Consider the following 14,526-nt stretch of genomic DNA (forward strand, 5'->3'; position numbering starts at 1 on the left):
TTATAATTTTGAAATTAAGGGGCTCTCAGGCAAAGATATGGGAGTAGGAATAACAGTTCTTTATTAGGAAAAAAAATTGAAAGAAAATATAAAAATTAAAATGCATCAATACAAGACAACACTGACAACTGACAGAGTCAGAATACAACCTGACACCCTGTGGGTCATGGTGTTGGCTGCAGTCCTCCTGGAGTGACAGATGTGGTACTGTTAAAGCAGTGATCCTGTAGAAGGGTATAGTTTTCTTCTGAAAGTCCAGTGGTGCTATAAACGGGCTTGGTCTTCCTCCGGGAATCCAGTGAGAAAAGGCTGTTTGAGGTGTTCTAAATCTCAGATAATATCCAGGTAGGAATGCTTGGCTCCTCCCTCTGGGTGGAGCACCTCCCAATGGGATGATGTAATTTTATCAGTCATGTGGTGAGACTCAATGGTCCATTAACAGAAGATATCTCTCCTGAGGGAGGATGGGTGTGGAAGAGATAAAGAAAACTGCCCCACCTGGTTTTAACAGGTGGCCCAATTAACAGACGATAACTGCCTCACCTCTAAGCGATAGCAATAGAATACATCCCCAGCCACATCTTGCATTTTCAAACCTAAGACAATAATTTACTAGCATTTTTGACTTTTGATGAGTAGTAGAACTATGGCAGAAATAGTAGAGATTATTCTCACTATGAGAAGTAAAATAATATGGGTTCCTTTGGCCTCAGCTAGGGTGTAGGGAAGGATTTGGACCTTGCAGCTAAATTTTGCTTTAGACATGCTGTTTTCAATTAAAGGAAAAAACACCACTGAGCAGTGGAACCTGTGGAAGTGGGACAGTGTTTTGTTGGATTTTTTATGCCAGTGTCTTTCCCACACTTGAGCTACCACTGTGCAGCCACAGAACTCAGTTTACTCACAAACTTCGTCCAGGCACTCAAACACAGAGACACATGCACTCAACCCTCCTCCTTACCTGCCACACAGCCAGATTTCCAGAATCTTCCAGGAAGACTGTTCGTCATGCCCAGAACTCATGCAGGAGGTATTGGGGCATTTATCAGAAGAGCCAAGGTTACAAACCCCCAGTTTTTGCAGGCCTCCACCTCCGATGGACTGTGCATCAGAACCATGGGCCACAATCACCCATGCATCACAGAAGCCACAGGTGGTGTTATCTTTCTCTTTCTTCTACTGTCTCTTTTTCTTTCTTTTTCTCGTTTGAATTTACTACTCTTACATACTCTTATCATACACTCTAAGACAGGTAGAGATGCCTTTTCCAGTGTTACACTTCCCCCCCCCCCCCAACCCTCCCCCCAGTTATGGTTTTAAAGCACTTATTCTAGTAAATGTCTTTGTTACATTGCTTATTTAACATCGTTTTGGTTTATCCACCCCTAAGAATCCATTAAGAATGAACTTGTTTGCCCTGCATCAGGGACAGGTTGCAGCAGAGGCCAATAAAAAGCCTTACTCTGATGGAAATGTCCATGGATATGGTCCGCTTCATGGTTTTTCTAAGAACATGTATGTTTCTATATGCTGCAGTGTGAGACATCCTGTTGCATACCTGCGGAGTACTGGCAGATTCTACTACTGTTCTTTTTACACCTTTCTCCCAGGCAGTATTAAATAGCTTAGTAAGTCAGTTACTGGAACTAGATGTCTGGTATGTAGTAATGCAAAGATGTAGAATTTTGGAAATTATTTTATCCTCTGTTAATTTTCCTCATGGTGTTCTGTTAGCACTTAATAAAAATAATGAAATATGGTGGTAATGTGCATCTAGCTTATATAAGGAGTGTATTTTTCTTTTTTTTTTAGCAATACATTTGTCCATACAGCTCAGAATTCTGTCTTGCAAATTTACACCACAAGAGTCTTTGTTACTTAAATTAAGAAATTAATTTAATTTTAGATTTTTTTTTTCATTTGGGTAAAACCAGTCAGGTCCGAATTAGGTGGTACTTGCCCTGTTTTTCCAAGTTGCTTTGGCACTATCCTGCCATAATCCTAAATGATGCAACACAGAAACACTGTACTTTTATGTGGTAAACCAGTATGTAGGCAGCACCGGTTTCCTTTCTTCATCATACAGAGAGGGTACCTACTGTGCTGCCTCCTGTTGTCTGCTATTATACCAAGTGTTCCAGAAGTTTAGAGGTGAGAAAGTGAAATGAAGACACTACAGTTTAACATGTTTTTCATATGGGTGTTCATAAATTAGCAACTGAATGTTGAAAGTATTGGGAGACTGTAGAATTGCTGGTTAGCAAATTTTTTGATATCCAACTGACTGGTTATAATAGGATGAAGAATTGGGTTTCTGTTATTACGCATTTCATTATTAGCTTTTTTAATTTAACTCAAGCCACCGAATTTTCTTCCCATTTAAACTATTATATAGAAGTTCAGTCTGAAAATGCCCAAGATTCCAATTAAGAATCAGATGCCTAATCTGAAGCTTCATATTTATTGTAAATCAGTCTTCCCAAGATATAGATCACAGAACAGTTCTGGTGACGTTGCAATAAAATCAGAGAATTTGTGTCACAATATAGAGAAGATGACCTACAAAATTAATATGTAATTGCTGTATGTTTAATGTGTTAAGGGTTTATTAGTTCCAGACACAATTAGCTTTTTCACTTACTACATGTACTTATTTATTTATTAGCTTTTTTAACTCTTGAAGGAGCAGGTATATTACAAAATCTATCACTCCTGTTGAACTGTCATCTCTAGCTAGTTTTGAAAGGTTTTGTAATAATGAGGATATTTTATTGAAATGAAAGGGATTGAGGTCAATATATTTCCAAACATTATGTTAGAGGGTTAAGACTTATGTACTCTTGAAAATGTGCAACATATGTGCAACACCACTAAAAGCAACTCCCATATTCCCAGTCTGTGTAGCAAGCTGTTTGAATGATTGATGCTCCCCTTCTACTTGGATATCTCTATATAGTAGTAATTTGAGAGTCCTTGAAATACATAGATAAAAAACCTGAGCACTTTTAAGTATGCATTAATGACTGATGCATGGAAGATACAGATACACTGTCTCTTCACATCAGGTGCAGTGTTTTTCTGTCATTGCAAATTTCCTTAAATCCTGTTGGTTTGATATCCCTATATAGCGTATATTTCAAAAATTAATTTTCTCCTGAATAGGTTTTATTTTGCTCAGGTGATAGCTCTTATATTGCTTGCAATTGAGAGTTGCTAGTAATTATGTAATTAGGGTAATACTTTACCACTTCACATGATGTGTGTGTTGTCAGACATAAATGGTGTTAAATTGTAAAGCTGAAGATTACAGAAATTGCTTGGAAGTACTTAAATTGCAGTTACTATAAATCCATATGTTTAAAAATGAGAGTGTTTATTAAGACCATGAGAGAAATTAAAAAATAGAACAGCTTTAAAACAAGAAGTGTTAGATTTCCCATGCAGCCACAGAAGCCATATGGTGTTTTGATAGTGTATTTTAGGCAGATCTCTAGCCATACTTCAAATTGAGCCCTTTAAAACAAGACTTGCTGTTTGTGATGTGTTGTTTGGTAACTTTTTGATATGGATTATGCTTTCCAAAGAGATCTTTTCACTGCCTGAACTGCAGTGAGGCTGTTTTGGAGGTCATGCACTGATGTGCAGGCAAAGGAAAAGTCTTCTGAGGATGTGTTGTTGGAGGACAGGTCTCACAAAGCATTTTATTGGTGTTTCAAAATAATGTAGCTCTATATTACAGGAAAATGCATCGTCTCGCACTGCCTAAGAAATATTGATGCTTCTGGAGGAAAAGGTACTCCAAGTGCAAGTTTGAAGTTAAATGGGACAAATTCAGGGGCCTAGTTGTATATTGCCACCTATCTGTGAGAGAGGTATTATTGCAAATTATTTAAAAAAAAAAAGCAGCCAATTTGACACAGTACTAGATTGTTTTGGATGAAGACTTGAGGTGTGAAAAGAAATGATAGAGATATTTGGTCCACACAGGAGCATTTTTCCTTATCTTTTTGAAAAAAATTCTGATTAAATTCAGATTTTATGTGTACTGACTGATGAGGTGATCTTGAGAGTTGCAGCTGGAAAGCCCCACTTCCTCAGATCAAAATATTATATTTCGGGATTCAGATATCAAGTAGGAATATTAACATAAATATACAATCATATAACTGTATGTAAAACTATGTTACACTGACTAGGAAAGAGGATTATTTATTTTTGAGTCCGGATGAACTGTGAAAAGCAGTGCTTAAGTAGTTTACAGATGTGTTTTTTCAGTAGAAGATATTGGACATAATTTCAATCATAAAGCGATTCAGTAAACCAGTTTAATAAATAAGGACATATTATTATTTTATTTGAAGAAAATGCAGAAATAGCCTGCAATTATTGAATACTATTGTAAGAGTATGGGCAGATAAACAAATCAAAATTTCTAGAAAGTCTTCTCTGTATCTTTGCCATTTGCTACCTGATGCTTGTCCTAAAGGCATGAAAATGTGAATATTTAAAGTAATAATCTTGTAATGTCTCTTCAAACTATGTACATAAATAGAAGGACAGCATATCTAAAGTTATTGGAAATCTTATTCTTTTGATTTTTGACATGTAAAGGCAATTGATTTGTTGTGATTTATGAAAAATCATAAATAGTGAATCAAAATTGGTTAATGAATTATTTCTATATGACTATAAAAATTAGAAAGTTTTTAGTGTTTAAGGCAAGTTTAATCTATTTCCAGCCTAATGCAGTAAGTTGAAGTAGCACTAGTTCCAACAATTAATTTGTGTTTGCTTTGTCCTGTTCAGCACTACTTGTCCTTTACATTAATGCCTCATTCCAGTTTTATTGTTTGGGAGGACAGATAGTTTAGCTAACCAGTACAAACTAAAAAGATGTAAAATAAATAAATATGAAAGAAGTATGTGTATATAAAAATATTAAAACCTATTAGCTCTAAAGATTTGTTAATTTTAACTGTATTAATAAAAATAATGTGGTTATGATGTAGTTTCTGTATTTTTCATTAATTTCTCCTTTTGATGACCAGTTTAAAAGAAGTCTAAAGTAGAAATTGATTTTTTTTCTTAGACCTAGTCCAACAAAGCTTGTCTTGTTACTTTAATTCTGACAGTGTTTATTATTTCCTTTTGGATACATGTGGTTCTGTGTGTGACAGTGTGCTATTTGTGATTTCATGCTTGTGTATGGACTTCCTGGAGATTCTGTTTGGTGATGTAGTCATGTGTGCCACAATGCATGTGAGATTTTCTGGCTCTTTTTCCATCAGCGTTCAGTACACAGATTCCACCACTGGAAAACCTGCAATAAGCAAGTTCTTCAGAGCTGCATGTCACCCATTTCTTCACTACCACATCTGTTCCCTACCTGGGTCTTAATGGGCAGTTTTCAGCTATAGGAAATGACAAAGTTGGTAGCTTGATAAGAAGCATTGCCTGGGTACCAGCAGTGACTGGGAACAGCTGTTCATCACTGCCAGCAACCTAACAAACAAAGAAAATGGAAAAAAAGGAAACATATGAGTTCTACTTGGATATTGTTATTTATTGAGATTAAAGTTCAAAGCATTGTTTTTTTCCTAAAACAATCTATCTCAAATGATGCTTAGGGTCTTTTTTGCTTCATATAAAACTATTAACATTAATGTGCTGTCAGTTCGCTTGCTGTCTTAAATCATGTGTTGCACTGTTTATTTATTTATTTGCCAGAGGGACATTAACATAATAGAGAAAAACTCCAGCAATAGACTCAGGGCATGGAATATTTTCAGATTAATAAGTTCCATGTAGATCATCCATCCTGATCTGCCCTATGTTATATATTTATTTTATTGGCTTTTAAGGATGGTTGTTATGGCTTCAGTTTATCCTGCTTTAGCTGATAATGACGTCATTTACTCAGTAAGGGTGGTCATACCTTTCTGTAGCTACTACACAAACTGAACTCCTCAGAGTTGAAAGAGTCATAGAGTGGTTTGGTTTGGAATGGACCTTAAAGATCATTTAGTTCCACTCAACCTCTTCCACTAGATCAGGTAGCTCAGGGCCCCATCCAACCTGGCCTGGAACACTTGCAGGAATGGGGCAGCCACAACTTGGCTGACAAATTACAGTGCCTCGCCACCCTCATAGTGAAGAATTTCTTCCTAGTATCTAATCTAAACCTGTATAGTTAATTCAGCTGTCAGGACTTCCTCTGTTCCGTGCTCACAGTCTGGTCTGAAGCGCAGTGAAGCTGAGTTTGTGCTCTGACCTATAGCTGTGTAGGATTCAGCAATGACAAGGAAGGGAAGAGCTGTGCTGTGTTGGAACCAGCAGCACCCTGGAACTCAGATTTTCTTCAGGTCCTGCTGTGAGCCTCAAGCTGTCAAATTCTTACATGCTTCTCTAGAAAAATGAGTTAAATGGCAGTCTCCATCTTAATAAAACATTTAGTATATTTTCCAAAGGCACGGTGCTACAGTTGTTATTAACTTACTGCAGAGACCCTAGGATTTAACTGTCCATAATTAAAAAAGTTTCCTCAGTGGCTAGTTATTTTTCTTCTCACAAAAAATCTATGTCTATTTGAAAAATTCTGTGTATTTCAGAAATAAACCCCCCCACACATTTTCTATAATTTGAATTTTTTCACCAAAATATAACTTAATTTCCTAGCAAGGAAAATATTTTAATTTCAAAATTTATTTCCTTTTTCTGAAAAAAGCAAGTGTTTTTGAAATAGTTAATAAAATTATAATTATGTTTATTTTCTATGGGGAAAGTTTCAATAGAAATTAATTGTCTTTGATTTATTCTTGCTCAATGTCAGTAACAGGCTGCTAAACCTTATTAAGTTGTATAAACTAATTTCTTTGCATTTCCTCATAAATGCTTTAAGCAACAGTTGTGTTTACAGATAAAGCTTCCACAGCCTACTTGACCAGAATGTCTCTTTTATTTAATGATTAGGAATCTGTCGTGGATACTTTGGCTCTTAGCAGTGCCAAGGTTTTACAGATTGTTTAGGTAATGGGACAGGGAAACTGAGATTTGGCTTTTTCAAAGAGTGCAGATATAACTATTTTTTTTTCTATTTCATGTATGTAATTATCAAACCAAAGAACTATTTTTACTGCTGTGAAATGAACAAGCAGTGATAACCTTAAGGATTTTCTAATAGATTTGTGTCATCAAAGGAGCATCATGCAGGTTTTCTCTTTTGTGGCTATACCTGTGAGTAAAACAGTAGTATTCAAAAAGGTTGGAGTACTTTATTATTGAGAAATAATAAGTAAATATTCAAATATCTGTCAGAAATCACTATCATGGCATAATTATTTATTTTCATTTTTTAATCTAGTTCTTTCTGTCTTTTCTGTCTTTTTTTCCCTACAAGTTTATGTAATGCATTGTCTCCAGAATGAGACACACATACCGCCCAGAAAAGTATGCCTGGGTGTGCGCAGGGCTGCTACCTTTTTGGATTTATTTTAGTTTTGTGTGTATCTGTTGCTGGAGTGTACGTGTTGCTGCTTCAGTTGTAGTAGTGGTTTAATGTGAATTGCCCTGTTTGAGACTGTTGGCCTCCTTTTCTGTATTGCATAGAAAAGGTAATAAAAATGCTCTATTTTATTTTCAGACAATGCTAATGAGGAAGAGTTGGAAAAGATCAAGTAAGGTAACTTTGTAACTTTTAGCATGTGGTCTTCTAGCTGGTGGCGTTGGGTTTTTGTTTGGTTTTTTTAGAACAACTATGATTTCTTGCCAAGCATGCCATATAGGACTGGAAACTTCTGTCACAGGATTTATTGCCCTTCCAAATGTGTTTTAATGACAGTGTTTTTTGTTTCATTAAATAAACATCTCAGTATAGTTCAGCTTTTAATATAATAAAACCTTTCAGCTTTGTCACAGCACTTTAACCTATCTGGAAGCCATCTAGTAACTTTTTGTAAGTGGCCAACGTGTCCTGATTCCTTTTCTAAAACCTTTAATTTCTCAAGTGTAAACAATTTCTTGTGTTAATGTGAACAAAGAATTCATGCCAAAGAGTATCTTTTATTTTCCTGTTATGTACTTCTCTTACTTACTGATGCATGGTTTTGTGTGCAAAAGTTTTCACATTGAAGCTTCTTGAAGACAGATTTCCCCTATCACTGGTTGTGCACAGGTGGCAGTCGTAGCCAGGCCTTATGAGAGCATAGTGGACTCCACTTCATAGAGCTCTTTAGAGCTCTTCAAGCTTTTCCCCTCTTAGGAGTTATGGATGTGATGAAAATGGAGCTGTGCTGTTTTCCACAAGTGAAAGACTGAGAGTTTGACTGTAGTGGAATGCAACCAATTTTTACCTTTTTTCTTCTCTCTGTATTGGTAAAAAGAGTGTATTTACTGCCCAAAGTGAGTGAATTAAAATTTTTCAGGGACTTGAGCTAGTGAGATCAATAGAATTTACCATGTAAAGGTGTTAAAATGGGGAAAAAAATAGCTAGTGGGGTGATTCACTGATTTTGTTAATTTACTCTTCTACAATATTGATGCACAACTTAAAATAGGAGGTTATTAATAAACAGTGTTGTAGATGGTGCTCATTTGACAAATATTTGCACTTTGTGTTCATAATTCTTGGATTATGGATGGGTTTTTCAAACAGTCTGCTTCTGGGATGTAGGACAATACTCAGTCTGTTTTCTTTGTGAAATTTATGAAACTAAGATAATGGTGAAGTGATGATATGTAGATTTTTGATTCTCATGTGATTCATGTAACTACGAGAAATAGCTAAGATGCTCAAACTGAAGAGATAAGCAGGAACTGTGAGAATGTTGAGGGGTAAAACTGGTTTGTATCATGCAAGTGATGTATTAACTCCTGATGTGCTGACTATTTTGGGTAGCATGTTGTCTGCATGGCAAACTGACAAAACTGTGAGCTTCAATAATTCAGGATGATCAGTACTGCATGAGAGCTGGGAATTCTTTAAAGGTCTTCAAGTGAGTTATTTATCCCTATTCTGTTTTGTTACATTCATTGGATAGTATTTCATTCAGTAGTTGGCATTTTTGCAAACTGGCACATAAGAATATTTGGCAAAAAGTGAATGTATGGTTTAAAATTTGCATTTTTTCTATGGTTGTCTGAGCTGAAGTAATATTTTAATCTAGAGGTGTAATGCATGTACAATATCTTACATGCATTGCTGTGTTAATGATTTCCATATAGAAGTATGCCAGTTAAAACACAGGAGATAATTTGCCTTGTGGGTCTGTTCTAGCATTCCAAATCCTTGATCTGCTCTCAGCAAAACAAATTAAAAAATCTTCTGTTTACAAAGAATTCATTCAAAAGACTTGTTGTTCTCTGGGGTGCAGGGTAATCAATATTAAATAAGACTCTTATTTCATTTGCAGATTAAAAAAAAAGATGTCTAAAAGTAGGTACATAACCCTATTAGGTAATGGAGAAAGTGCCCTTTTTGAGATCATTCTTCTTCAGGAAGTGTTTGTCTTGTGCTTCTGAGAGCTGAGAAAAAAAAGCAGAATATTAGAATTTTTTTAAGATACCATTATAAAATTTCCTGAACCTAATTTTGGGTTTGTCTAGACTTTATGCACACCTCTAATAAATTAATTTGTTTTTATATGTTATGGTGCTGTTCTTTGCTTTTTAAAGTTTGTCCTTGAAGCCTTTTTTGTAACATAGGTAGCTTGAAGTTAAATGTTGTAAATGTTGTAGCATGTTGCAATGCAGATCACTTTGTTGTGACTTGTGTTCATGAACTACATGCCTAGCTCATGTTTTCCTATGTGACTATAACCATTTAAACAGAGCTATTTCAGTGAAGGCAATACCTTTTAGCCAAAGCATGTGGAGAGACAGCTCTGTCATCCATTTCACTGAAAATTGCTTTCTGCTGAATAAGCGTCTACTTTTTCCATTTTCACATCTGTGGGACAATTGCTACTAAATTGAGTCTGAACATGATCAGACCTCATGTTAATCTTTTTAGATTAATGACTCATTAAGGAAACACCAGCAAAACTTTGTAAATGCTTTAATTTGAGGACAAACTGATTAAACAAGTGGTTTAGCAGTTTTAGCCAACATATTACGATAAAAATATATGTAAGATTTATCTGCTATGCACTCTCAAGTAACATCATCCCAGTAAAATCTAGAGGAAAAGGTAATATGTCTTCTTCTCTTACATAATTTCTTCTGTTTCATATTTTTAATGGTAGTTTAGAACTGAGACCACTAGAAAGTACAAAAATATAACAATAGTCTTATTTATACTATTAATATGTAATGAATGTTTCTGAGTGACATTGATCAATTAGAACAAAATGTCCATTCTTACCAGAAATGAAGATAAATTACTATGTTTTGCAGCATGTGTAAACTAAGATTTTTTGCAACATGTATAAACTAATATACAAATACGTCATCCCAAAGTCATCAAATCACAGAGTGGTTTGGGTTGCAAGGGACCTTAAAGACCATCTAGTTCAACCCCCGTGCAGGGTCACATTCCATTTGACCAGGTTGCTCCATCCAATATGGCCTTGAAGACTTCCAGGGATGGGACATCCACAGCTTTTCTGCACAACTTGTTCCAGTGCCTCACCACCCTCACAGTCAAAAATTTCATCCTAATACTCAGTCTCAAGCTACCTCCTGTCAGTTTGAAGCTATTCCTTCCTTGTTCCATCACTCCATCTCCTTTTTAAAAGTGTCTCTTCAGCTGTTTTGCAGCCCCTTTGGATAGTGGAAAGGGCTCTAAGGTCTCTCCAGATGCTTCTCCATGCTGAACAACCTCAACTGTCACAAGTCTGTCTTCTCCAATCCTCTGAGCATCTTTGTGGCCTCCTCTGGACCCAGTCCAATAGGTCCATGTCCTTGTATCTCAGAGCTGGATCCAGTACTTCAGCTGGGGTCACAACAGAGGAGAACAGAGTACAGGATGAGAATCACCTCCTTTGACCTTCTGACCAAATTTTCCTTGATGCAGCCCAGAGGGCCATCTGTGTCAAGGGCTGCAGCAACATATGAGAAGGTCATATTGAGCTGCTTATCCACAACACCCCTCAAGACCTTCTCCTCAGGGCTGCTCTTATTCCATTCTCTGACAAGCCTGAAATTGTGCTTGCCTTAGCCCTCACCAAGGTGCAGAATATTGCCCTTTGCTTTGTTGAACTCCATGAGATTTGCATGGGCCCCCTCAGTCACAACTGAGAAGCTACTTCTGATTAGTTGCAATTGAGGATGAAAGAGTGTATTTACTGCCTAAAGCAAGTGAATTAAAGTGTTTTTTCTTTGCATTTAGGAAATATAGTTACCTAAATTTCTGCTTTAGAAACTTCTGCACATACTTTTAAATAGAAAAATAGAACTTACGGACATTTAAACAAGAATGAATTGAGTGGCTTTCAGCTCTGAACTGCTGACTATTTTTAAAATTTATTTTACAAGCTTTTCCAAAAGTATGTGTGTTCTGGTTGCACAAACTAAAATTCCAAAACCTATGGCCTTAAAAACCGATGGTTTTATGCCCAACTCAAAATACTTCATTTCTATTGCTCCTGATTTGCATTTTCCTAATATCAAAAGAATTTTTTTCTGTCTTAAAATTGAAACAAAATGCTTTTCCACTGGAATGAGATGCCTCTCGAGAAGACAATAAAATTTGAAATAGCAAATCATGGTATAAGTATTGCAAGGACAAACAAGCATAGAGTTGTATGATATTTCTTAATTGAAGGAATTTACAGTTGGTTCAGTCTTTCAACAAGATTCTCTGAGCCAAGAGTCTAAGTAATTTCAGAATACATGGTAGAATTACTGCATTTTGAGTTCTTTGAAGAATCTTCTGAGACTGAGGAAAACACTTGTGTTTTGTAAGCCATGAGGTTCTAGATATCAGTTTAGTGGCTGTAAATAGTGTTTGAAGAAAAACTACTAAATAATGGAAGTAAAAACCAGCCAGAATAGATAGGCCTGTTTGGTAGACATCTAATTATAAAAATTATGCAAATATTTGATGAGGCTTATATTTGCATTAAGTGTGTGTAAGTGATAGCAGCTGATCCCACTAAGAACAAAAGCAGCAGGGTAGCATTTTGTCTTGGGGTTTCATTCCTACATTTCCAAAAGCATGGGAAGTTTCCATCAAGTTTTGGTTGCCACTCATTTTGTAAATCAAGTCCATGACAGCTTTGGGACTGTGGTGACATTGGCTATCTCAGACAATAATAGAATCATCAAAAGACCTGTTGACTTTCACTTGTTGCAGCCACAATTTCCAAGGGGAATTACTGGGACAAAGAAAGGAGGTGGTTAGGACTGTGCTGGCACAGCTCTCTGTGATGTGCTTCTGCACACTGCTATCCTGTAAAAATGTTTTCACCCTGTTACAGAAAATCCAAGTTACAGTCAGTGTCACAGTCTGCATCATACTACACCCGAGCTGCATCCGGCAAGTACACTTAAATATGCCGAATTATTCAATTTAGAAAACCACAAAAATATGTGAAATGCTGCAAAAGTATGAGCTGTTATTACAAATATTCTAGTGTCACAATGGCATTGCTGTACAGAAGCAGTATCAGGTGTTACTGCGAACTCCATAAACCAGATTAACATGGCAGTAAAAACACGCAGGGTGTAGGGCAGTGTAAATTTCTCAACTGTAGAAATTTTTATTAGCTTCATCTAGAATTAGAAGAGCCTAAAATCTAAAATTTAGTTAAGGAAATAAGAAGTTAAGGAAAGTTAAGGAAAGTGTTATTTCTTGTTGCAATAATTATCAGTAGCAGTTTATTTAGAAAACTTTCTTAGTTACAATGAGGAAAAAATAAGAAAGAATCATCATGATCCCATTGAAGACATTTCTGTAGCTCAGTGTCTATAATGCTGATGAATTCAAACAATCTTTTGCATTTATATTTGCCTATAGTAGAGGGAGAATGAGAAATCACTTGTAATGCATGGTGCTCTCTCAGAACCTGAAAAGGCTGACTGAGGACTCAGGCTGACCCCAGCTCTTTTCCCCTGGCCAAACACTGTTCAGGAAACACACAGCTGGACCTCAAGGTTTGAGAAGGTCTGCTTCCTAACATTCTTGACTGCAGCTATTACATATAACACTAAATGTGTGATTTTATAAGTTTATAACTCTAGTATAATCAGAAATCATGTAGGGATATTTAAAATTATTACTGTAGATATGGTGATAATGTAAAAATATTTTTTTAAATATTAAAAATAATTCAGTTCAAACTCTGTTCGGACACACAGTATAGGAACCACATATAGTAGACCTTTCACATCGTACTTTTTGTCACTTCTAATATAGGAAAAGCACTGCAAATGCATGTGACTGTCTCTTGATTTTTTCATTGTTTTGTACATGGAGCTAGCAGTTGTATCTATTGAAATTCTTAATCTTTATTTTACATTGTTTATCCAAGCTCTGTGAGCATCTTAGAAACTGGGGGAACGGAATTCTGTTTACATGAATGTACAGCAGTAATTTGCAGCACTGATTTTGATTCACTTTGCTGTATTTCTATATCTGTGCTCTGTTAAGTGGCGGAGAGAAGTTTTTTTTTTCTTTTCTGTATTTTTTTCACTAATTTCTTGATTGATTTTTTTGAGCTTTGAAACCAAAGTTATTTTTTGGATTGAAGTGCCTCTGCAGGTCATATAAGTGCGTTATTGATATGATTTAAAAAAAAAAATAGTAAGTTTGTGATAGACTTTTCTATTTCTGTCTATTGTGTTCCAGGACTCAGAGGAGCAGTGTGTCTTAGGGGTGTGTGTAAGAAGGAGGAGATTTAATAAAAGCAGAATCTGTTTGCACAAGCACATGTCAGTGAGAGAGGTGGTACTTTGCAGGGCATGAAGGCTGATCAATGAAGAAATGAGATTGGGCTGGGAGAGGACAATATGTGGGGTTTCTCCCACTTGATATGGATTAAAGTTTCAGAGGACACTCAGTTACGCAAAGATCAACAAAAATATGAGGGGATTTACCAAAATACCAACAAAGTGCATCTCTTCTTTTGATAAAAATAACATTAGCTCATCAAGAATGTGGTATTGATTATCCCGAGATCAATGCCCAGATTCTGACTAAGCCTGTTGTTTTCCTATCCTTCATTATCCAGAAATACCTGAATGCATGCATAATATTAGCTAATATTTAGTAGATCGTCTTTCAGCTCTGACATTTGGCTAGCTGTATTAACCACATCTAGCAGAGTGTGCAGTTCTGTCAGAAGATTCTTTTCTCTTGATGCCCCTAGTCCACCCAGTACATCACACTTACACAGAGTAGGTGGAACACAAATAAAAGTTGTGTTTTTCACATAAGAAAGTGCTGGGTTTGCTTGCTGTTTATTAAGAATTAAAGCAGTGTGTGGATGTGAGAATATGTGGGTTTTTCTCTCACATGTAGCTTTGAGCATCCTTTGGCATGGAAGACTCCTTTTCAGAAGTCAAATTTAAATTTCCTTTTGTAAAAAGAGA

The 14,526-nt window shown here is 36.1% G+C and overlaps 1 protein-coding gene across 9 annotated transcripts in view; it reads left to right on the forward strand.

Annotated features, from left to right (window-relative positions):
* The window catches only part of MCTP1 (multiple C2 and transmembrane domain containing 1), a 215,661-nt gene that overhangs the window by 64,553 nt on the left and 136,582 nt on the right, over positions 1–14,526 (forward strand). For 8 of the 9 annotated variants that reach the window (XR_005255499.1, XR_005255497.1, XR_005255498.1 and 5 more), the window contains exon 6: positions 7,640–7,678. The exons of the other annotated variant lie outside the window; for it this stretch is intronic. Coding sequence is in view for 5 of the 8 variants with exons in the window: in XM_038125803.1 (XP_037981731.1) it covers positions 7,640–7,678 (39 nt within the window). In the remaining 3 variants the exon portion in view is untranslated. The remainder of the gene's footprint in view (positions 1–7,639; positions 7,679–14,526) is intronic. 9 annotated transcript variants of the gene reach the window in all.

Source organism: Motacilla alba, chromosome Z, assembly GCF_015832195.1.
Source record: "Motacilla alba alba isolate MOTALB_02 chromosome Z, Motacilla_alba_V1.0_pri, whole genome shotgun sequence".
Classification (NCBI taxonomy): Eukaryota; Metazoa; Chordata; class Aves; order Passeriformes; family Motacillidae; genus Motacilla; species Motacilla alba.